The following is a 23,941-nucleotide window of genomic DNA, read 5'->3' on the forward strand; positions in this document are numbered from 1 at the left end:
TACATTCTGCGCCAGTCCTGGGATATACCTGTAGGGACACCGTCCTGGCCTGCTAATGGTGGGGTGATGCAGTACATTCTGCGCCAGTCCTGGGATATACCTGTAGGGACACTGTCCTGGCCTGCTAATGGTGGGGTGATGCAGTACATTCTGCGCCAGTCCTGGGATATACCTGTAGGGGCACTGTCCTAGCCTGCTAATGGTGGGGTGATGCAGTACATTCTGTGCCAGTCCAGGGATATACCTGTAGGGGCACCCTGGCCTGCTAATGGTGGGGTGATGCAGTACATTCTGCGCCAGTCCAGGGATATACCTATAGGGGCACTGTCCTGGCCTGCTAATGGTGGGGTGATGCAGTACATTCTGTGCCAGTCCTGGGATATACCTATAGGGGCACTGTCCTGGCCTGCTAATGGTGAGGTGATGCAGTACATTCTGTGCCAGTCCAGGGATATACCTGTAGGGGCACCCTGGCCTGCTAATGGTGGGGTGATGCAGTACATTCTGCGCCAGTCCAGGGATATACCTGTAGGGGCACTGTCCTGGCCTGCTAATGGTGGGGTGATGCAGTACATTCTGTGCCAGTCCTGGGATATACCTATAGGGGCACTGTCCTGGCCTGCTAATGGTGAGGTGATGCAGTACATTCTGTGCCAGTCCAGGGATATACCTGTAGGGGCACTGTCCTGGCCTGCTAATGGTGGGGTGATGCAGTACATTCTGTGCCAGTCCAGGGATATACCTGTAGGGACACTGTCCTGGCCTGCTAATGGTGGGGTGATGCAGTACATTCTGCGCCAGTCCAGGGATATACCTGTAGGGGCACCGTCCTGGCCTGCTAATGGTGGGGTGATGCAGTACATTCTGTGCCAGTCCTGGGATATACCTGTAGGGACACCGTCCTGGCCTGCTAATGGTGGGGTGATGCAGTACATTCTGTGCCAGTCCTGGGATATACCTGTAGGGACACCGTCCTGGTCTGATAATGGTGGGGTGATGCAGTATATTCTGTGCCAGTCCTGGGATATACCTGTAGGGACACTGTCCTGGCCTGCTAATGGTGGGGTGATGCAGTACATTCTGCGCCAGTCCTGGGATATACCTGTAGGGACACCGTCCTGGCCTGCTAATGGTGGGGTGATGCAGTACATTCTGCGCCAGTCCTGGGATATACCTGTAGGGACACTGTCCTGGCCTGCTAATGGTGGGGTGATGCAGTACATTCTGCGCCAGTCCTGGGATATACCTGTAGGGGCACTGTCCTAGCCTGCTAATGGTGGGGTGATGCAGTACATTCTGTGCCAGTCCAGGGATATACCTGTAGGGGCACCCTGGCCTGCTAATGGTGGGGTGATGCAGTACATTCTGCACCTGAATTTAGCTGAACCATTCTCCATCTTATAGGTGATCCATGCCATGCTTAAATAATAGAAGGACAAGACCAGCAGAAAGTGATAAGGACTAGATCATAGTAATTTTTTATGCAGGTAGAACAAGGACATACATTATTTGCAATGCACAGGGGCTACATTTAAAGATGTATATTGCTGTGAGATTTTGAGTAATTTCAGAAGTGATCAAATAGAAACTTGTTGGCTGCAATTAAAAAAAAATTGGAACTGCATTCTGTTTGTCGGCCACTAGATGGCAGTGTCTGGTAGGAGGTCTTGTCTATAGGCTACTGCAGGTTTGGAAAACCTGACTGCTGGCAGCGTATGCTGGAGATCATAGCTGCAAATCATCTGTAGAGCCACGGGCTGTCCTGGCCTTGCCTGGGGTACTACAAACGTAGATAGGTCCTTTAGATGCTGCTGTGGTACTTCTAGTGCTGAGGTTTCCACCAAACTATGAAAGCCACAGGCGACCAGTCTACAGGACACAGAGCAACGGCTGCCAGGAAGGGGCAGGTCTCTTATATGAGAAAGAATGTACAACACAAGGAAGACAAGAACTGTGTGTTGTTTTCAAGATCATGTCAAAGTTTATTCAAAGAGTAGCCTTATACAGACAGGTTGTAGACACTGTACAGGAACCTGCTCATCAGACAGCTTATTACAATCCATACAAAATGCTTAGGCCCAGCAGTGTCCCATTATTTAGAGGATGCAGAGTTTATACTGAATAAGGCACTTTCCACCCTCAGCACGGATGGGTATTAAATCCCAGCAACATAAGGAACGACCCATTTCATGTGCAAAGACGACAAGGTGTAGGGTAGCAGCACCTATAGGTAGTATGATGCAGACTCAGGGGATGATGGTAGATCAAGATATTCAGTGCTGGGCGGACAGGAAGCTCCCAAAATAAGCAGAGTCACATACAAGCTGACTGACCAGACACACACGCACCAGTCTCTATTCTCATGTATCAGATGTCAGAGGTCACAGCGAGACAAAGCACGTATTACAGCACGAAGCGACAACTTATAACGCAGCGTCACCATACAGATGGGACCACCAATGTGTGAACGCGGCCTACAGCCCCCCAGGAGGCACCTAGGGAGTAACAGCCGGCATTCTCACAGACTCACTTAAGCCTATGATATGGCTGCCCACTGTGTGTACATGAGGAACGCACTTTACCACCGTCGCTAATATTCCAGAACTACAAAAAGTGTCGCCCTGACAGGACAGGCCGGCAGCCATTATAGAATACTATATACCTGGACTATAGCTGGACGACACTGTACCTCACACCTATGTGCTGGAGTAAAGCGCTGACCATGTGTTATAAAATTGTAGCTTTGACATCATTGATGTAGTGAGGGATCACGTGCTGAGTATGCAGGGGAAGCGGAGATATACGGAGTACAATAAACAATGTGCTCTGTCCGTGTGGTAATCACAGCAGACCTGTCAGCTCCTTCCCAAACCTAATTCCTCTATGTCATGTATTATGTGTCAGAGGCCCAGCTGGCTCCGTGCTCCCTCCAGCGCAGGTTTCCTCGCAGCTCTACCGACAATACCGGGATTCCCAACCCCTATAGGCACACGCGTCACGTCCTTCCCTGCTCAGCAACAACGATTCCATTATGTAACCAGCTTAGTTCTACTAAACACTTATCCCAGACAGGAAGCGTCTGATAATAAACAGACCCCAAACAAGATTACGTCTACTGGGAACACAAAATAACTTGCTCATCCAAATGACACTTCAATAAAAACCTCCTAAAACATTCCTTATGCCGTAGGGCTCTAAACAGCCGTTATTCTCCATTTTAATAAAGTGGAAATAAAATGCCATAAACTAGAAGCTGCACTTTATATGAACAAAGCGGCTACAAAACTGATACAAGCACAATTTTAGCGCAAGTAAAACTCACTTCCAGGAGGTGAGAATGCACCGTACAAATTCTGTAGGAGCCAGCGGCTGCCACGGAGGACTAGACAGATGGAGTAGACTGGATTGCATTCCCAGCGGTGAGAAAGCGAGATAGTGATGGGTGACTGACCACAGACTAGCAACAATGAACATAACAGAGAGCTAGGACTGGGTAATCATAGGGACACGGCAGCTCCCAATTCCACAGTCCCTGGTATTTACCTTACTGACAACATCCCATCACTAATGCACCTATAATAGGTCCCAACATCCAGAGTCCCTCAGCCTGCTCTACACCAGCAGGGACACATCTCAATATTACTTACATGGAGGAGTCTAAATCTCTCCCCTAACCATTTCCATTGTACAGTATCTGAGATCCTCCATATACTGCTGCCCAGGACGCCCGCCCTACATTAATGTCTCGGTATTCTGTTGGCACTCGCCAGGGCTGTGCTCTTACAGAGGATCCGTCACCAGACCCGGCCAATGGCATTCTGTAGCTTTATTGCCTCCTGCGCTGTGTAAATAGCAAAGGAAAGAATAACTCATTAAAAGGAACAGGGCTTCCCAGTGACTCAGCTATAGCCAGATCCGGAGCTATAGAGTGCGGCCGGGGAGTGAGCGCTGTCTAATGGCTGGACATCCATAGCGAGCGAGTCCGTCAGTGGACAGGCCTCATGCCCAGGTCGTTTTTTCTTTTCATTTGCTAACTACTGTATATACTCTGCAATGTAATACGTGGTAAGGCAACAGATCGACTTTCGAAGACCTAAATTGGTGGAAGTCTGTTCTCCTGAATAAGAGGCTTATTTGCAATATGTAGTGTCTGACTTGGGAAATGAAGGGTTAAACAGATGAAGGTGCCACGAAGCCAAGTGGTTGGACAGTAATGATATCAGTAGTAGGAAGGAAAGGAAAAGCAATGATTACATAGCGGACACGTTAGGTAGTAAGTAGACTATCCTCATTGCTGTAGAGACCGCACCCTACTGGGCACCAGCAGGAATGACACCCCCTCTAGGGTGTGCGGGTCAGGACTGCTAAGGTCAGGATAAGTGTTAGTGTCAAATCTTTTCAGTCTACTATAACACAGAATACACAGCTAGTGGTTTAACAGTTCTTAGACAAACATTAAGAGTATGGGGAAAGAATTCAGTGCACTAATACGGTCTCACCCTAAAACAATAACACTTTGTGAATCCACACTAATGGGCATAGTAATAGTTTAGTCTCAGATTACAGAATGAGTAGTTAGCACACGGCCAAAGTTAATACTGCTTATCAGTGTGGGAGAGGTAGCATGTGTCTGGAGGACACGGACGGAGAGGCTCCCAATGATTATTGCCCAGAGGGAATCTAATGTAGACATGTAACTGGGCCCCTCTCCTGGGCTCTACAAACAAACGCACACAGAAAACTCAAAAGCGGGAATCTCCAAATGCACCCAACACTGTTATGGTTGATCAACCAGTTTAGGGGGAAAGGACAGTGGGCAGGATGTGCATAATGTACATTAGTGCCCCCGCAGAAAGCCGATCACACGGTGGTCTCCTGCCCGGACTTCAGGTTGGGGGCAGAGTACTGACGTCTCATGCGAGGTGGCGTGACAAACTGACTGTAGTGGTAAGACCGCTCGCTCTGCCTGTTGCAAGAGTTGTGGTCCTCTTCGCCATCGTTGCCGTAGTACGCGCCCCAGTTCTGCTGCCTTTGCGGCTGCCTCTGATGCTGATGGTGGAAGTGATGAGAGTCAGTCTGTTGAGAATCATAGGACTGAAGGGACTCGGAGGAGCCGGATGACTGACGCCTTAGTCCCTTTTGATAACCATTCAAAGAATTGCTTCTCCAGCGCCCGGAGGCGTTATCTTGGTTGTTGCTGTATCCTTGATACTGGTGTTGTTGCAAATGCTGGTTACGAGACTGACTGTAAGGGCTCCAGATTTGCCTCTCTGGATCCACCTCCTCCTGTTCCTGTATTTGCGCCTCTTTTGGGATTTTCACCTCGATCACCTTTTTATCGGTGATGATGATATGAGTTCCGGCGCTCCAGGAGCTCCTGTGGCTGGGGTTGCTTTTGAAAGGGAATCGTGGCTTGCGGTTTTCCGGCGGGATGAATCGATGCGGGCCGTTATTGCGGCGAAGCTGCTTGGCGATTTCCTGTTGCTGGAGGTTCTTAAATTTGATCTGCTCCTGCCTCATCCAGTTTGTTCGCCCGCGGCGGAACAGAGCATCGTCCATCATTTGGCCGACTCGTTCTTCCTTTCCAGGATCTTCTGCAGATGGCCTACACCTGTCACTTGCTATTCCTTGGTCACCTTCGGTTCTAGTCTCTCGACCTCTACGTTCTCCTTGTGGCCCTATCAATGGTAAAACTTTCTCCATTTTCAACATTTTGTTCCGGAGGGCCTTTATCTCCTCATCTTTCATGTTATTCTGGTTCTTTACTTCTTGCAATATATCCTCCAATTTGTCAACATGGACCTTTAGATCATCAACGTCTGTGGGTCCCTTCCCAACAGGCACCACGTCCTCAATCCTTTCATCTCCCACACCGACTGTATCCCAAACATCCCGAGACACAGCCCGCCATGAATCCCGTTCGTTGGGGTCTTTCTTGCCATACATGGCACAAAGCTCTTTCATTTTGACTATAGCCAGAGCCTCGATCTCCTGTCGGCTGTGCTGAAAGTCATTCAGGGCCACTTCGTAGCAGATCTCTTTCACTGCTTGGATCTTCAGGTCAGAGATGGTCACCCACTTGGAGTCCTTGCTCAGGCGGCGTCGCTGGGGGATGTGGTACATTTTATTCGGCTCACGTTTCTTGCCACTGCTGGGGAGGCCACACTTCTTAACGATGCTTTGGACTTTGCTCGGAGGGAGCTTCTCCCGTAAGGAGGTGATTAGGCGCCAGCTCTCTTCACACGATCGCTTCTCAGAGTCGTCCCCGCTGTCGGAGTCCGCGTCCTTGGGAAAGAAAAAAAATCAAAATGGCCCCAAAAGAAACCAAAATAAAAAATAATAATGGAAAACACTAAAAAAAAAAATTATAATAAAAACAAAAACATGACATAAAACAAATAAGGATTAAAGAAAAAGAAAATCAAAGGATGTGAAAAACAAAATGCAAAAGGTGATTTTTGAAAAGGTGAATGAAATCTTTAGTCCTCACCTACAAACGTGTGAGAGGTTTGAAGAGAAGATAGGCAGCCTTCATTTACAGAGAAGAGTTAGAGGTGGAGACACAACCCACGCGCTCCGCACAGCAAAACCACCACTCCAAGATGCAAGAAGACAGGTGGACAAGAGCAGCCAATCAGAAGGTGAGTACACACTGGTTAGTGGATGCGGATGTCATACACTGTTGCAGTAAAGTCGGTGCGTTACATTATTCAAGAGAAAAGACGACGGTGTAACAGAAGCTTTTAGTGTAGGTGATAGTCCGCCAGCTGCGCCAACGACGAAGGTTCCTACGGTTAAGGTGGGCTGGCGTATATGGGTAACGAAACTCATTGGAATCGGGTCTCGCTTCGGGTATTAAAACTTTTACATCCTATTCCCAAATGACATGTAAAAATATATATGCTGCAAGTATACGTAGCACCGCGCTCTCCCTACCCTACACCGCTTTATCCGGGTGGTATCAGCCAATATAAATGCCAAGAGATAATAAATGACTTCATTAGGAATATTAATCCCCCTCCACCATCTACTAAACTTGCAGCTTGTCCAATGATCTTCTCTCACCGCCCCCAGCCGCCCCCAGTACCCAGAAGAACATGTAAAGTACCGAATGATAGATTTTGCAGGAAATTCCCTTTAATCTTCCAATATTACATGTGCCAGTCTGTGATCTAGCTAGCGGCAGCTTTAGACAGCACCATCTATGTGATTACACATCTAGGATAACTGTAATATACACCAACGAACGACAGATATTTCTATTACACAGTAAGATTATTATCAGGAGAACTTCTAGTTTTATAATCCATCCGAAATTCTGTCAATTGAGCACAACAGACAGAGACGTAGAAATGAATGACAATTGTATATTCCCTATTTGGTTACAATGTGCCTCCTGCTATGTATTATGGTCACTATTTATAGCCGGTCGCACTAAATGGCCATGACGGAGCGCAGTGTACACCGATGGCCTCACTGAGCCCCAGGACAACGCACTAATCGGCATATATAATAGAGAGCGATCTTTGTGAATCGGTGCGATCTCGGCAGGTATATCTGTAGATTTAACGCAGAAATCATTTGAAAAGCAAAAACCGGTTTGTGGTTTGCTTTTAAATATGGCTGTTTAAATCTGCAGGCTTGATCGCAGAGTTTGCGCCAGTTCACAGAATTGTCACCCCCCCCTATTACATGGTGTCATTATTTCTGTAGGTAAATTCTGTCATTCCACGCAAGATTTACCTTCCGCTGGTAGATTAGTCGGACCTACCCCCTCCTGCCACCCACGAAGCTACAAAGGTCTGATAAGTTCCTGCACTCCCCTCGTTTCCATACACTGAGGCTGCTGTGTGGGAGCTGGCGGTTTATATTACGACTTAGCGTCCTGCCCACCTTCCTGTGTGTAGGTTGGATAATTGCAGGTTAAGCCGCGTACTTACGGCCAGAGCACAGCCGCCACAGTGTAAGGGCAGTCGGTGACTTTAGAAGGACTGCGGGGCCAGGATGCGGTAATACTACCCAGCATGCTCTGTCTACCAGCAGCATAAGCTCTGTCTTAGGAGGGGTCCAGGCTATTTGCACTACAGGTACGATGATGACCATTAGCCGGCACATTGCTTCCTATGACGCAGGAGAGAGAAGGCCAGACTACATGCAGCGACAGTAGGGAATGCATGCACAGCGCAGCAGCACAGATCAGTACTGAGCCTCACACATACAGGGGACGGCTGAACGCTGAGGAGAGGGTTAATATATCCAGGATATAGACAGCAGAGGTGCACTGATTGGCTACATGAAGCTGAGGCAGCCAATCAGTGGGCTGGACTAACCGCCAATATAAAGCGACATTGCAGAGCTATGTAATGAGGTGCGCACTGGGGACCGGTAATGTCGCCGGGTCCTAATCAGCCCATAAAACGCTGACTCCCCTGTATAGAGGTGACTAGTACACGTCAGTAACAGCCCCTATATTATCAGGGAGAGGACGGTCACAGCGCTGTGGTGTCAGTAAGCTGTATACAGTACTTCCATTATATATACATACACATACATACAGTATATATAGGGACACTAACACCCATAACAGGACAATACTATAAGGAGGAATAACCCAAATGTTTACACGCGCTTTCCCAGAGGCAGAGCCACAGTAACATACATGTGCCTCAGTAATATGTAGGCAGCCATGTAAGAACACGGGCAGAAATGCGCTTATGTTACATACAAAGACCAGGTCAGATAATTACAGTTCCGGTTACACTGAGCACTGATCTGTATGAGGCTCAGGGATCATCCCTAATTCATCTCACACCTCCTCATAAGCTCCACAATGCTACATGATGGCAGACTGGGCGCTAAGAGCCCATTTATCTGCTGGGTGGGTGATATTGTCCCTATTAGCAGACATTTCACACAAATATACTATTTACCACAGATAGAACCCTCCTAGGTCTATATGTCTGCAGTCTGTGAGCAGAGCACAGTCCTCTCATCACACAAATATCCTGACACACCGACCCGCTCCTTTCCTCATGTACCCAGGCCGTAATCCTGCAGGTGCTACCGGCCCCAGCCACACCGACCCGCTCCTTTCCTCATGTACCCAGGCCGTAATCCTGCAGGTGCTACCGGCCCCAGCCACACCGACCCGCTCCTTTCCTCGTGTACCCAGGCCGTAATCCTGCAGGTGGTACCAGTCCCTGCCACACCGACCCGCTCCTTTCCTCCTGTACCCAGGCCACAATCCTGCAGCTGTCACCATGACTGGGGCAGGCCTAGGAAAGGCATGGGCAGGCAATACTGACACCATTAGCTATATAGTGACTGAGGCCACAGGAAGACCCATGGTCTGTACGGAGGGGAGAGATGCATTACAGTGCAGGGAGCAGATGCTGACTAGGGTGCAGGTTATGTACAGATATAAAGCAATCATAGTCCTCTAAGTGTGTGCAAAGACAGAGAGCAATGTGCAAGCTGGGGAGCGTAACACTGCTGGTGCCAGGGAAAACAGGGCACGTACCAGTCTCTGCTGCTCCAGGAGGAGATCCGCCTCTTCCTTCTCTTTCTTGTACAGGATTTCCATCTCCTGGAGCCTGGGGAGCAGATAATCACAGTTAGTTATATCGCTTTACACTAGCAATAGGCATCTCAATTCCACACAGAGAACCCCAGCCCCAACCACCTCGGAGATGAACACTAGGCTGTAACACTCTACCAAGGACACTCAGCTGATAGTCAGGTGCATAAATATTGGGACATTGACAGAATTTTCATATTTTGGCCTCTAGTCACCACCACAATGGCTTTGAAATGAAACAAACAAGATGTGCTTTACCTGCAGACTTTCAGATTTAATTTGAGGGTAATTACATCCAAATCAGGTGAACGGTGTAGGAATTACACCGGTTTCTATATGTGCCTCCCACTTTAAGGGGCCAACAGTAATGGGGCTATCAACTCAAAAGCTATTCATGGACAGGTGTGGGCTATTCCCTCGTTATTTCATTATCAATTAAGCAGGTAAAAGGTCTGGAGTTGATTCTAGGTGTGACATTTGCATTTGGAATCAGTTGCAGTCGACTCTCAATATGAGATCCAAAGAGCTGTCACTATCAGTGAAGCCATCATTAGGCTGAGAAATCAAAGCAAACCCATCAGACAGATAGCAAAAACATTAGGTGTGGCCAAATCAACTGTTTGGAACATTCTTAAAAAGAAAGAACGCACCGGAGAGCTCAGCAACACCGACAGACCCGGAAGACCACGGAAAACAACTGTGGTGGATGACAAAAGAATTATTTCCCTGGTGAAGAAAAACCCCTTCACAACAGTTGGCCAAATCAAGAACATTCTCCAGGAGGTAGGTGTATATATGTGTCAAAGTCAACAATCAAGAGAAGACTTCACAAGAGTGAGAGGGTTCACCACAAGATGTAAACCATTGGTGAGCATCAAAAACAGGAAGACCAGATTAGAGTTTGCCAAACAACATCTAAAAAAGCCATTAGGGTTCTAGAACAACATCCTATGGACAGATGAGACAAACATCAACTTGTACCAGAGTGATGGGAAGAGAAGAGTATGGAGAAGGAAAGGAACTGCTCATGATCCAAAACATACCACCTCATCAGTGAAGCATGGTGGTGGTAGTGTCATGGTGTGGGCATGTATGGCTGCCAATGGAACTGGTTCCCTTGTATTTATTGATGATGTGACTGCTGACAAAAGCAGCAGAATGAATTCTGAAGTGTTTTGGGCAATATTATATGCTCATATTCAGTCAAATGCTTCATAACTCATTGAATGGCGCTTCACAGTGCAGATGGACAATGACCCGAAGCATACTGCAAAAGCAACCAAGAGTTTTTTAAGGCTAAAAAGTGGAATGTTATGCAATGGCCAAGTCAATCCCCTGACCTGAATCTGATTGAGCATGCATTTCACATGATGAAGACAAAACTGAAGGGAAAATGCCCCAAGAACAAGCAGGAACTGAAGACATTTGCAGTAGAGGCCTGGCAGAGCATCACCAGGGATGAAACCCAGCGTCTGGTGATGTCTATGCGTTCCAGACTTCAGGCTGTAATTGCCTGCAAAGGATTTGCAACAAAGTATTAAAAAGTGAAAGTTAGATTTAGGATTGTGTAGTTTGTCCCATTACTTTTGGCCCCTTAAAAAGTGGGAGGCACATATAGAAACCGCTGTAATTCCTACACCGTTCACCTGATTTGGATGTAATTACCCTCAAATTAAAGCTGAAAGTCTGCAGGTAAAGTACATCTTGTTTGTTTCATTTCAAAGCCATTGTGGTGGTGAATAGAGGGCAAAATATGAAAATTCTGTCAATGTCCCAATATTTATGCACCTGACTGTATAAGGCAACCTAGGCCAGTCCCTGGGACTATTGCTGGGCCCAGAAACAAGATGAACAAATGTTCAAACTTCTGCGGGATAAAACTATTCTATCCCCTTCTTCCACAATAGAGCCGGTTACACACTATAGAAGGAAGAGAAGTCTCAGCTTATTACACTAGCTACATGGCTCCTATCACATAATGTATTACTATAACTCATCTAGGGCCCGGTGACTGCACTATATACAATTAATGCCGCTCTCCCATTATACAGCCGGTTACACACTATAGAAGGAAGAGAAGTCTCAGCTTATTACACTAGCTACATGGCTCCTATCACATAATGTATTACTATAACTCATCTAGGGCCCGGTGACTGCACTATATACAATTAATGCCGCTCTCCCATTATAGAGCCGGTTACACACTATAGAAGGAAGAGAAGTCTCAGCTTATTACACTAGCTACATGGCTCCTATCACATAATGTATTACTATAACTCATCTAGGGCCCGGTGACTGCACTATATACAATTAATGCCGCTCTCCCATTACATGTTTCTCCGCCTTGGCGGTTTCCCAATAAGGTATTTACAAACACCAAAAACCAGTGGATGAATATTGAAGTCTCCAGCGTTACCATGTAATAGTGCATTTTCATACAGCAGGATGAACCTATAAAAGGTATTATTAAAATTCACCAACAAAATAAGTAGGATATTATTGTGAAGATCAGTGTTATTCCCTTATATAAGGAATTGATTAGTGAGAATTTTGTGTGTCGATCGGTCTGGTGACCGTACGCCAAGTGTAGGCCAGCCATCGCTAAGCCCTGCAGCACCTGCACCAGAAGTCATCGCTAAGCCCTGCAGCAGCTGCACCAGAAGCCATCGCTAAGCCCTGCAGCACCTGCACCAGAAGTCATCGCTAAGCCCTGCAGCAGCTGCACCAGAAGCCATCGCTAAGCCCTGCAGCAGCTGCACCAGAAGCCATCACTAAGCCCTGCAGCAGCTGCACCAGAAGTCATTGCTAAGTCCTGCAGCAGCTGCACCAGAAGCCATCGCTAAGCCCTGCAGCAGCTGCACCAGAAGCCATTGCTAAGTCCTGCAGCAGCTGCACCAGAAGCCATCACTAAGCCCAGCAGCAGCTTCACCAGAAGCCATCCCTAAGTCCTGCAGCAGCTGCACCAGAAGTCATCACTAAGCCCAGCAGCAGCTTCACCAGAAGCCATCACTAAGTCCTGCAGCAGCTGCACCAGAAGCCATCACTAAGTCCTGCAGCAGCTGCACCAGAAGCCATCACTAAGTCCTGCAGCAGCTTCACCAGAAGCCATCGCTAAACGCTGCAGCAGCTGCACCAGAAGTCATTGCTAAGTCCTGCAGCAGCTGCACCAGAAGTCATCGCTAAGCCCTGCAGCAGCTGCACCAGAAGTCATCGCTAAGCCCTGCAGCAGCTGCACCAGAAGTCATCGCTAAGTCCTGCAGCAGCTGCACCAGAAGCCATCGCTAAGTCCTGCAGCAGCTGCACCAGAAGCCATCGCTAAGTCCTGCAGCAGCTGCACCAGAAGCCATCGCTAAGTCCTGCAGCAGCTGCACCAGAAGCCATCGCTAAGTCCTGCAGCAGCTGCACCAGAAGCCATCGCTAAGTCCTGCAGCAGCTGCACCAGAAGTCATCACTAAGCCCTGCAGCACCTGCACCAGAAGCCATCAATAAGTCCTGCAGCAGCTGCACCAGAAGCCATCGCTAAGCCCTGCAGAAGCTGCACCAGAAGTCATTGCTAAGTCCTGCAACAGCTGCACCAGAAGCCATCGCTAAGTCCTGCAGCAGCTGCACCAGAAGCCATCGCTAAGTCCTGCAGCAGCTGCACCAGAAGCCATCGCTAAGTCCTGCAGCAGCTGCACCAGAAGCCATCGCTAAGTCCTGCAGCAGCTGCACCAGAAGTCATCCCTAAGCCCTGCAGCACCTGCACCAGAAGCCATCAATAAGTCCTGCAGCAGCTGCACCAGAAGCCATCGCTAAGCCCTGCAGCAGCTGCACCAGAAGTCATTGCTAAGTCCTGCAACAGCTGCACCAGAAGTCATCGCTAAGCCCTGCAGCAGCTGCACCAGAAGCCATCGCTAAGTCCTGCAGCAGCTGCACCAGAAGCCATCGCTAAGTCCTGCAGCAGCTGCACCAGAAGTCATCACTAAGCCCTGCAGCACCTGCACCAGAAGCCATCACTAAGTCCTGCAGCAGCTGCACCAGAAGCCATTGCTAAGTCCTGCAGCAGCTGCACCAGAAGCCATCGCTAAGTCCTGCAGCAGCTGCACCAGAAGCCATCACTAAGCCCTGCAGCACCTGCACCAGAAGCCATCACTAAGTCCTGCAGCAGCTGCACCAGAAGCCATCGCTAAGCCCTGCAGCACCTGCACCAGAAGCCATCACTAAGTCCTGCAGCAGCTGCACCAGAAGCCATCGCTAAGTCCTGCAGCAGCTGCACCAGAAGTCATCACTAAGCCCAGCAGCAGCTGCACCAGAAGCCATCGCTAAGCCCTGCAGCAGCTGCACCAGAAGTCATTGCTAAGTCCTGCAGCAGCTGCACCAGAAGCCATCGCTAAGTCCTGCAGCAGCTGCACCAGAAGCCATTGCTAAGTCCTGCAGCAGCTGCACCAGAAGCCATTGCTAAGTCCTGCAGCAGCTGCACCAGAAGCCATCACTAAGCCCTGCAGCAGCTGCACCAGAAGTCATTGCTAAGTCCTGCAGCAGCTGCACCAGAAGTCATCGCTAAGCCCTGCAGCACCTGCACCAGAAGCCATCACTAAGTCCTGCAGCAGCTGCACCAGAAGCCATCGCTAAGTCCTGCAGCAGCTGCACCAGAAGTCATCACTAAGCCCAGCAGCAGCTGCACCAGAAGCCATCACTAAGCCCTGCAGCAGCTGCACCAGAAGTCATTGCTAAGTCCTGCAGCAGCTGCACCAGAAGCCATTGCTAAGTCCTGCAGCAGCTGCACCAGAAGCCATCACTAAGCCCTGCAGCAGCTGCACCAGAAGCCATTGCTAAGTCCTGCAGCAGCTGCACCAGAAGTCATCACTAAGTCCTGCAACAGCTGCACCAGAAGCCATCCCTAAGTCCAGCAGCAGCTGCACCAGAAGCCATCGCTAAGTCCTGCAGCAGCTGCACCAGAAGCCATCCCTAAGTCCTGCAGCAGCTGCACCAGAAGCCATCACTAAGCCCTGCAGCAGCTGCACCAGAAGCCATCACTAAGCCCTGCAGCAGCTGCACCAGAAGCCATCCCTAAGTCCTGCAGCAGCTGCACCAGAAGCCATCACTAAGCCCTGCAGCAGCTGCACCAGAAGCCATCACTAAGCCCTGCAGCAGCTGCACCAGAAGTCATACTATACTAAGGAGATCACTGCTCTGTATACTTATCACCACTAGAGGGGGATAAAGCCAAACCTCACCCTGACAGGAGAATGACTGTTCCCTACACCCTGCCGTCTCTGGTACCTTTTCTCCATCTCCTGCTTCATGTCTATACCCTGCTTCTCCAGCAGCTCCCGCTGCGCAAAGGTCCAGTCTACCGGCTCCGAGGGCGTCTCAGCTGAGGGCGTCTTCTCTCTCTCTGCCCGGGCCTGTTCAGGGTGGTTGAAGCGGAAAACATGGTTCTTTCCCATAATTATACGATTACCTGGGGGAAAATAGAAAGCAGACATTAAAGGGAACCTGTCACCTAAATACAGCCAAGGCAGCCATTTATCAGGAGTTCATGTGTCCACAATTCTTTACATTAAACACCTAGGATGTGAGCGGGGGCAAGGCAGCAGGGGAGACTGGTGGCGCTTCTCTCTCTCCCTGTGTGCCCTACTGCAGCAGGGACCCTTCCCCATAATATTAGGGGTGACAGATATCAGTAAATGCAGGGGAGAGGCAGTATTGTAACCCCAAATACTAAGCTCATAACTCTTACTGTGCTGTATTTATAGCAGTAACTCTATGTAGATGAATATGTGCGCTAAGGGTGAATGTATATATCTGTAGGGACAGCTCACCAGAACGCAGCTGCACGGGGAGAACCACTCGCTTCCCGTTCACGTAAGTCTCCGACATCTCACACGGCTCCAGCATCACAATCACTAGGAAGAAACAAATAAAACCTTTTTATCCAGTTGCTTTAGTCAATTTTATTATTTTTGCTTTATTAAGGTCACAGGTTCATACAAGGCCCCTCTCACCAGGGCTTCAGCGCCTGAAATAGCGATCATTACATGTGGCCACAGACTACTAAACCAATGCGTTGTAAAGGTCATTAATGGAGCTAACCTGAAGGCGTTTCACGACGTGAGCAAAACAAAATATAAAGAAAATTCATGGAGTTTAATAACTAAGTAACGCCGTCAGCAGTCACCATTTCTAAGTCACCCATCCTCTCATGCTGGCCACACACACAGCGATATTTAACCCGATCTGGCCGATTCCGACGCATTGGAACGACAGATCATGTAAAATATGGCCAAATCCTGAGTAAATCGTGAGTCCCCACTCACGATCACGATGTGATGCGCGTCCCCGCTGGTCGCACATCGCACCGTCAGATCTGCCGTGCAGTAGGGCAGATCTGACAATCTAGGACGCGATGCACTGTGACAGTCTGGATGCAGGAGAGATCGTATGAAGATTGGGCACCAAATTGTGCGCAGATCGTATGCAGAGCTGCCGGGGAGAGTTTCAAGGGAAATCGTATACAAATCATACACATCGGCTGATCGTCTGCACATCGCTATGTGTGTGGGCACCTTAAGACTGTGCATACGGCGATATACTCAGCAGGCTATGGCCCTCATTCAGAGCCGTACGCTCTGAGCAGAGCGCACGCTCTGAATGAGGGCCGTCCTCCATAACTATGGAGCGTCCTCCTGGACGCTCGTATAGCTGTGGGTCACCACCCACAGCCTATACGAGCGTGCAGTTTGATGGCCGCGACGGTCTTGACCATCGCGACCATCGAAACTGCGAGCCGGAGCCTGCGGTTGAGGTTTTCAACCGCAAGGCCCGGAGTAATTTTGGCTCTATCAGAGCCAAAATCACTCCCACTGACATCACTAGTGATGTCAGTGGGCCGGCTTCTGACGGTAGGCGTTCCCTTAGGAACGCCCCCGTCAGGGAGGCACGCCCACCAAAGGGGGCGTGCTGTCAATCAACATCGACAGCACGCCCCCTTTGATCAGTCACAACGAGCGAAGGAAAGTCCTTCGCTCGTCGCGTCTGGCGCATGCGCACGACGGAGCTCCCGCCGTCGTGCGCATGCTCAGTGCAGAACATCGACCCACTTGCGAGCGGACAGCCGCTCGCGAGTGGGTCTGAATCAGGCCCTATGGGTACATTTATGCTATAGAAGAGAGCTACTATAATAGAACAATAACAACAAGCCGTCCATTCTACCCAATGTCATAATTCTGCGTTACCGATCCCAGGTACAGCGCTTCTAGCCGTATATCACGGGAATGTGCTTACTGGGTGCACCTCATTCCCCCCAAATGTGACCTACCCCATTACTCCGTCATGTAAACGCCCCTGAATGAGAGAGATATACCTTCTCCGTTGGGCCTCCTCTCGCTGCGGAACAGACAGTGCTCCTCCCTGATATGGGCCCCGCTCAGCACAATATCCTGGCGTCTCTCCGCATCCGCCTGCCCCACCCTGGAGAGGAAAGATGGATGGATCAGCACCGGTAATAATCACAGACCGTCATCGTGTCATTCACTACCCGCACAGCGCGCCAGCTCACCTGGTTATACCATCTTTAATGTAATACAAAAGGCACTCCGACATGAGAGGATCTTCATTCAGATTAACAAGATGCGGCGTCTGCAACGAAAACACTAAGAGGTCAGTTGAACTGTAGCCGGCCGGCCGGTGATACGCAGAGCAGAGAATACTGACTACACTATTCCCAATGGCAGAGCGCACATTAGTACTACTGGTAACATCCACATCACCATTACTACTCTAACAGAGAGGGGGTCCACAAAGCACATGTACTGTCCCTCCCCCTCTCTATCTACCCTTCGCTATTCTATGGGGGGCCACAGATCCACACAACCAACCTTCCGGGGAGAGAAGACCCCATTAGAGTCAGCCAAGAGGTCGCACGGACTGGGTGATATGATCTGGAGGAAATCAGGGGTCAGCACAGAGGTGGGAGCAGAGGACACAGTGATACATGGAAGACGGCATGAAATGACAACAGAGACAGAGTATGCTCCGGTACAGCACAGAGTAATTATGTCATGTTATTGGGTCACTGCTATCTAGCTTATATCCTGCACTACAACTCCCAGCATACCCAGCCAGCCGTAGTACTGCAAAGGGCTCTGGGCAACGGCTGGATTTTCATGTCCTTACAGACAGTTCCCCTTCAGCTTTATACTGATAATCAAATCACATTCAGAAAATAAAATTCAGCAGTAAGTTCTAACCCATCCACCTAAAAACGTATGACTAATTTACTATTTCTGCATGTAATACGCCTGCGCCACTTTAACTCTTCCCTCTATGTTCTAGGTCTGAGGTGAGAAAACAGTTCGTCCATGATGATGGAACAATAAGTCCCAGCGAGCCATGCCGTGCTTTGGATGTAAGGACTTCCAGTTCCATAACACCTGGGCGCAACTCTGATCCAGCCGTACGGGTGCTGGTCTCTTTAGGCGCCTGGCAGAAGCAGCACCAGAGCCTAATAATGGCAGCTATCACAGGTACAACATATACAATAACTATACGATATTAGGTTATACTAACAATCTATGACTAAATCTACTGAAGTATCCTTGTTGTAGTAACAAGGGTGAATTCATGAACCAAAGCTGTGTCCTGGGTAATTCTCCACTCAATGAAAGGTCAGCACATAACAACCTACATATATATATATTTTAGGCCCTGAAGGCGATACATTAACCACTGAACAAGCCCTGGAATAAAGACCTGGGATGGAGATTATGGTTTATTCCTGACTCATGAATTCTGTTACTGAAAACCGACCTGATCTGCAGAAAGGGAGTCAAAATATTCATCAAAAATCATGGAGGGAATCTGGGAGAGAAGGGAAATCGTGAGATGAAACAGGACATGAGAGGAAAGCTACCAGCGGTGCTGTGTGACCTGGGACACGGAGGACGGGAAGTCACTACTAGACATGAGAGGAAAGCTACCAGCGGTGCTGTGTGACCTGGGACACGGAGGACGGGAAGTCACTACTAGACATGAGAGGAAAGCTACCAGCGGTGCTGTGTGACCTGGGACACGGAGGATGGGAAGTCACTACTAGACATGAGAGGAAAGCTACCAGCGGAGCTGTGTGACCTGGGACACGGAGGATGGGAAGTCACTACTAGACATGAGAGGAAAGCTACCAGCGGAGCTGTGTGACCTGGGACACGGAGGACGGGAAGTCACTACTAGACATGAGAGGAAAGCTACCAGCGGTGCTGTGTGACCTGGGACACGGAGGATGGGAAGTCACTACTAGACATGAGAGGAAAGCTACCAGCGGTGCTGTGTGACCTGGGACACGGAGGATGGGAAGTCACTACTAGACATGAGAGGAAAGCTACCAGCGGTGCTGTGTGACCTGGGACACGGAGGACGGGAAGTCACTACTAGACATGAGAGGAAAGCTACCAGCGGTGCTGTGTGACCTGGGACACGGAGGATGGGAAGTCACTACTAGACATGAGAGGAAAGCTACCAGCGGTGCTGTGTGACCTGGGACACGGAGGATGGGAAGTCACTACTAGACATGAGAGGAAAGCTACCAGCGGTGCTGTGTGACCTGGGACACGGAGGGCGGGAAGTCACTACTAGACATGAGAGGAAAGCTACCAGCGGATCTGTGTGACCTGGGACACGGAGGACGGGAAGTCACTACTAGACATGAGAGGAAAGCCACCAGCGGGGCTGTGTGACCTGGGACACGGAGGACGGGAAGTCACTACTAGACATGAGAGGAAAGCCACCAGCGGTGCTGTGTGACCTGGGACACGGAGGATGGAAGTCACTACTAGACATGAGAGGAAAGCTACCAGCGGTGCTGTGTGACCTGGGACACGGAGGGCGGGAAGTCACTACTAGACATGAGAGGAAAGCTACCAGCGGGGCTGTGTGACCTGGGACACGGAGGACGGGAAGTCACTACTAGATATGAGAGGAAAGCTACCAGCGGTGCTGTGTGACCTGGGACACGGAGGATGGGAAGTCACTACTAGACATGAGAGGAAAGCTACCAGCGGTGCTGTGTGACCTGGGACACGGAGGATGGAAGTCACTACTAGACATGAGAGGAAAGCCACCAGCGGTGCTGTGTGACCTGGGACACGGAGGATGGGAAGTCACTACTAGACATGAGAGGAAAGCTACCAGCGGTGCTGTGTGACCAGGGACACGGAGGACGGGAAGTCACTACTAGACATGAAAGGAAAGCCACCAGCGGTGCTGTGTGACCTGGGACACGGAGGATGGGAAGTCACTACTAGACATGAGAGGAAAGCTACCAGCGGTGCTGTGTGACCTGGGACACGGAGGATGGGAAGTCACTACTAGACATGAGAGGAAAGCTACCAGCGGTGCTGTGTGACCTGGGACACGGAGGACGGGAAGTCACTACTAGACATGAGAGGAAAGCTACCAGCGGTGCTGTGTGACCTGGGACACGGAGGATGGGAAGTCACTACTAGACATGAGAGGAAAGCTACCAGCGGTGCTGTGTGACCTGGGACACGGAGGATGGGAAGTCACTACTAGACATGAGAGGAAAGCTACCAGCGGTGCTGTGTGACCTGGGACACGGAGGGCGGGAAGTCACTACTAGACATGAGAGGAAAGTTACCAGCGGGGCTGTGTGACCTGGGACACGGAGGATGGGAAGTCACTACTAGACATGATGCGTACAAATAGTGCATTATAATGATTAGGGACACAGTCTGACGTCACCTGAAGCGGACACACAGACAGACCGTGAGAGGAATGTGTACAGATGTGTCTTCACACATAGACATCTGCCGCTGTTCCCGTGTTGCGCACCTTTTACTCAACTTTGCTACTTTTTCCTAAATTTCACATCCTTGTTTGCGGACCGTGCACTAAGGGCCTGATTCAGACCCGGACGCTATTTGCGGACGGTCGTTCAAAAAAAGGGGCCGGCTATTTAAATTGTGCGCTCGCTCATTGCGGTTTGTTGACGCCTCTATGTCTGAGCGAGCGAGCGTAAAATGCGCTCGCTATTTTGTAAAGACGCCGCTTTGCCGTTCGCATCACACGTCATCTCCGCTATTTATTTGATTAATCAGGTACATCGAAAGGCATCTGAACTGCTCACAGTGCTTGTGGTAGGTTTGTCCTACCGCAATCACTGCGAGCAGTTCAGGCTAAAAGACAACCAAGTGACGTGGTCGATGACGCTCCATTACTAATTATGCACTCCCATTAAACGCCCTTTTTACCGTTTGGCACGCCTGCGTTCGGATCTCCACTCCCCCGTTTTCAAGCATCTTCCCCTGTTACCACCCACAAACGGTACATTCTGTCAATCAAATTAGCAGTCTCGCTGTTGTACGAGCACACGATTTCCGACCATAATGACTGGTTTGCGCATGCGCATTACGACCCACACGCATGCGCAGTTGTGCGAACATCGCTCAGAGCGAACGAGCGGCATCTTACGAGCGGCTCTGAATCAGGCCCCAAGTACATAGGATTAGTGATTTTGTCACAAAGGAATTGGTACAAAGTCGCAGTTATTCCCGGTCTGTCTGTTTAACCTGGATTGTGTACATTTTACTTAATTTTGCGTACTACTTCGCTTATAGTGCACTAGGTACTAGGGATTAGTATTTTGGTGCGGCTAGGCAGCAAAGTGCGTGGTGCACTAAACGTGGCTCTTTGGTATAATCTGAGCATAGGTTTATGTGAACACATCTAAAACATACACACGCTCCAGCGGGTTATAAATCCCATTGTGTCCTATTAGGTTACAGACCCTGCCAGGATTCCTAGATCATTGAAACCATAAAACGGGACTGCACCTTTTTAGGGGAGAAGACACCCAATGTTCCACCGTCTTCTCGAATGGCCACCCCCATCTCGGCCAGTAATGCTTCCCTAAAAAGGAAAAAGGCAAAAAGAGTCATTTTACTTAACAAACCAGCCCTCCCGTCAGTGGACTATACTGACAGGCAGTGGTGGCTTTGGCTTATCCTTCCGTACAGCAAAATACCTAAAGAATGCAGTACAAAAGAGCCTTGATCAGCGTGCCCCAGGGCTGGCGGGACCAGCGTGCCCCAGGGCTGGCGGGACCAGCGTGCCCCAGGGCTGGCGGGACCAGCGTGCCCCAGGGCTGGCGGGACCAGCGTGCCCCAGGGCTGGCGGGACCAGCGTGCCCCAGGGCTGGCGGGACCCAGGGCTGGCGGGACCAGCGGGACCCAGGGCTGGCAGCGTCAGAATTTAGGGATTATATGACCAAATGCACATGCCCCAGAGAGGATGAAAGTGACTACTATCTGCAGTCTGTTAAATAGGTTTAAGAGATGCCTGTAACACACACATACGCCAGGCTGGGAGCAGGGAGACGGAAGACAGTAGATAATATTCAGCCTCACTGATTGGGTATCTCCCCTCCTCCAACACGATGGGAGAACCGGGAGTTATGGAGATAATATGGTACATTTTATAGGCAACACAATATATTAATAATACAGATGAGGACATTAATATGTGAGGCTGTGAAGAGCTCATTGTACCTCTCCATGCGGATAGCTTCTGTTTTCCTAAGTTTCTCTTCCCACGTTTCATTGAGCTCGGCAATAATTTTCTCGGATTCCTGGTGGAGAAAGGAGCAGGTGTAAGCAGGACATTGTCAGGTGTAACCCTACACGGGCAGATGCCAACCACAGCAAGGTCCAGCGGTACGGATGCCCACCAGTGACCTATCACATCGCATGGAGTGGAATCAGGACGCCTCAGATTCTACACGATCCCGGGATCTTACTACCAGGGTGTTTAGGGTTCTACAGTTCATGGGTACAAATGGTTTATTGGACGCTGATAGCTGGCAGCAAAATAATGGGCACATACTGCTGTAATGGAGACAGGAAATGTGACACTCCTAGTCTGAGAGTACTGACATTACTGCAATAGCTGCAGCTAGGTCTTTACAGGTGGGTGTGTAGCCATCGATTACCTGTCGTCGACACACACTGCAGCCATTTTGTTGACTTAACCAATATACCCAAGGACGCAGCCGATAAGTAGTAACGCCACCGAGGCATGAAGTACAAAGTTATGAGATTCGCCCAATGATTAATGTGTCTTACAAATCACAGCTGTCATGTAACGAGTAGGGGCCATTTAGAGACCAGCACCAGCGTTATAACGTTCCTTCTGTGCCAGACGATTTTGTGCAAACGCACCCGTTATTGTGGATTAGCGTATGGATGAGCAGTCAAGCTGGTGACACCAGCGGGGGAACAATACGTTACACCGTCTGAGGGAAGATTCTGGGCAGACTGGGGCCAAAATGTGACAGAGAATCTCAAACTGGCTCCTATGGTTCATTTACAGCCTGAATGAAGATTTTAGGACAATGCATGAAATAGGAGGGGGGTCCCGTACACTTAGGATCAGACGGAATGTTACAGCGGATCCTGGGGAGTGGGCGTGCACGTTCTGTGGTTAGTAAATAGGCCTCGGATAGAGGGCTCACACTGTATATAGGGGCTTATATACATCCATCCCTCATGTCCCTGTATATATCAGGCACTGCAGTAATGTGATGGGAGCCGCTCTTTGTCTCCTGCGTATAAATGTGCAGCAGTCAGGTCCTCTTCTAGGCTGCAGACAATAGCACAAGTGTTCAGACTGTGCTGTCTCTGCCTTGTACCACTGCAGAGCCTGGCTGTGCGGGGGCAGGGGGCTCCCATTCTGCATCTCATCTCCTGGATCTCCTCCCGACAAGTCTAACTCAGACACTAATCCTGTATCACATCTATGCGCACAACACAAAACGCCTCCGCTCTCACGGTAGTAAACACGCGGTTGGACGCGCTCCCCTTCGGTGGATCACTTACTGCACACAGTGCATAACACATGCAGAGTCATTTCCCTCCATGGAGACCTGGGAACACTAACAAGTATTGGCAGCCAGAAAGTTTAACATCAACTGGTTGCAGCGGGTCTCCATACAGGACACTGGGGCCTGTGTAACAGCCTGTGAGGCACAGTTATGGGCGGGATTCCAGACACATTTTAAAGTGGCAATCATTTAAAAGGCAAAACCAGGTTGATGACCGCTTTAAAGATACGGGCAGAGGCGCTGGATTGGCGTCAGTGCCTGTATCTCGCAGGCTATTCGATAAGCTCATATTAGTCATATTATACATAGGATAGCTGTCACTTACAGGCACCACAACCGGGTGTCCGCAGTCTCACTATAGTACATACAGTACTTACCTGACCTGTGGCCACTTATACAGAGCTCTCGGTCTATGGTCAGCGCACATAGTGCCAATGTCCCCTAGTGCTGAAAGGGGATGACCTCATGGTAATGGCACAGGACAGGCGGCT

At 49.6% G+C, this 23,941-nt stretch overlaps 1 protein-coding gene across 13 annotated transcripts in view; it reads right to left on the minus strand.

Moving 5' to 3' along the window:
* Positions 1-23,941, minus strand: part of KIF1B (kinesin family member 1B) — a 214,525-nt gene that overhangs the window by 71,112 nt on the left and 119,472 nt on the right. For 12 of the 13 annotated variants that reach the window (XM_088465147.1, XM_088465144.1, XM_088465142.1 and 9 more), the window contains 7 exons: positions 22,120-22,199; positions 21,406-21,481; positions 17,118-17,197; positions 16,923-17,029; positions 15,382-15,465; positions 14,840-15,020; positions 9,521-9,593 (listed from right to left, as the gene is read on the minus strand). In XM_088465147.1, the coding sequence (XP_088321273.1) occupies positions 9,521-9,593; positions 14,840-15,020; positions 15,382-15,465; positions 16,923-17,029; positions 17,118-17,197; positions 21,406-21,481; positions 22,120-22,199 (681 nt within the window). Of the gene's footprint in view, positions 1-1,958; positions 6,286-9,520; positions 9,594-14,839; positions 15,021-15,381; positions 15,466-16,922; positions 17,030-17,117; positions 17,198-21,405; positions 21,482-22,119; positions 22,200-23,941 lie in introns of those variants that run through there. The other variant, XM_088465148.1, reaches the window with a different exon arrangement.

The sequence above is a fragment of the Taudactylus pleione genome, unplaced genomic scaffold (assembly GCF_031769625.1).
Source record: "Taudactylus pleione unplaced genomic scaffold, aTauple2 ptg001867l, whole genome shotgun sequence".
Lineage (NCBI taxonomy): Eukaryota > Metazoa > Chordata > Amphibia > Anura > Myobatrachidae > Taudactylus > Taudactylus pleione.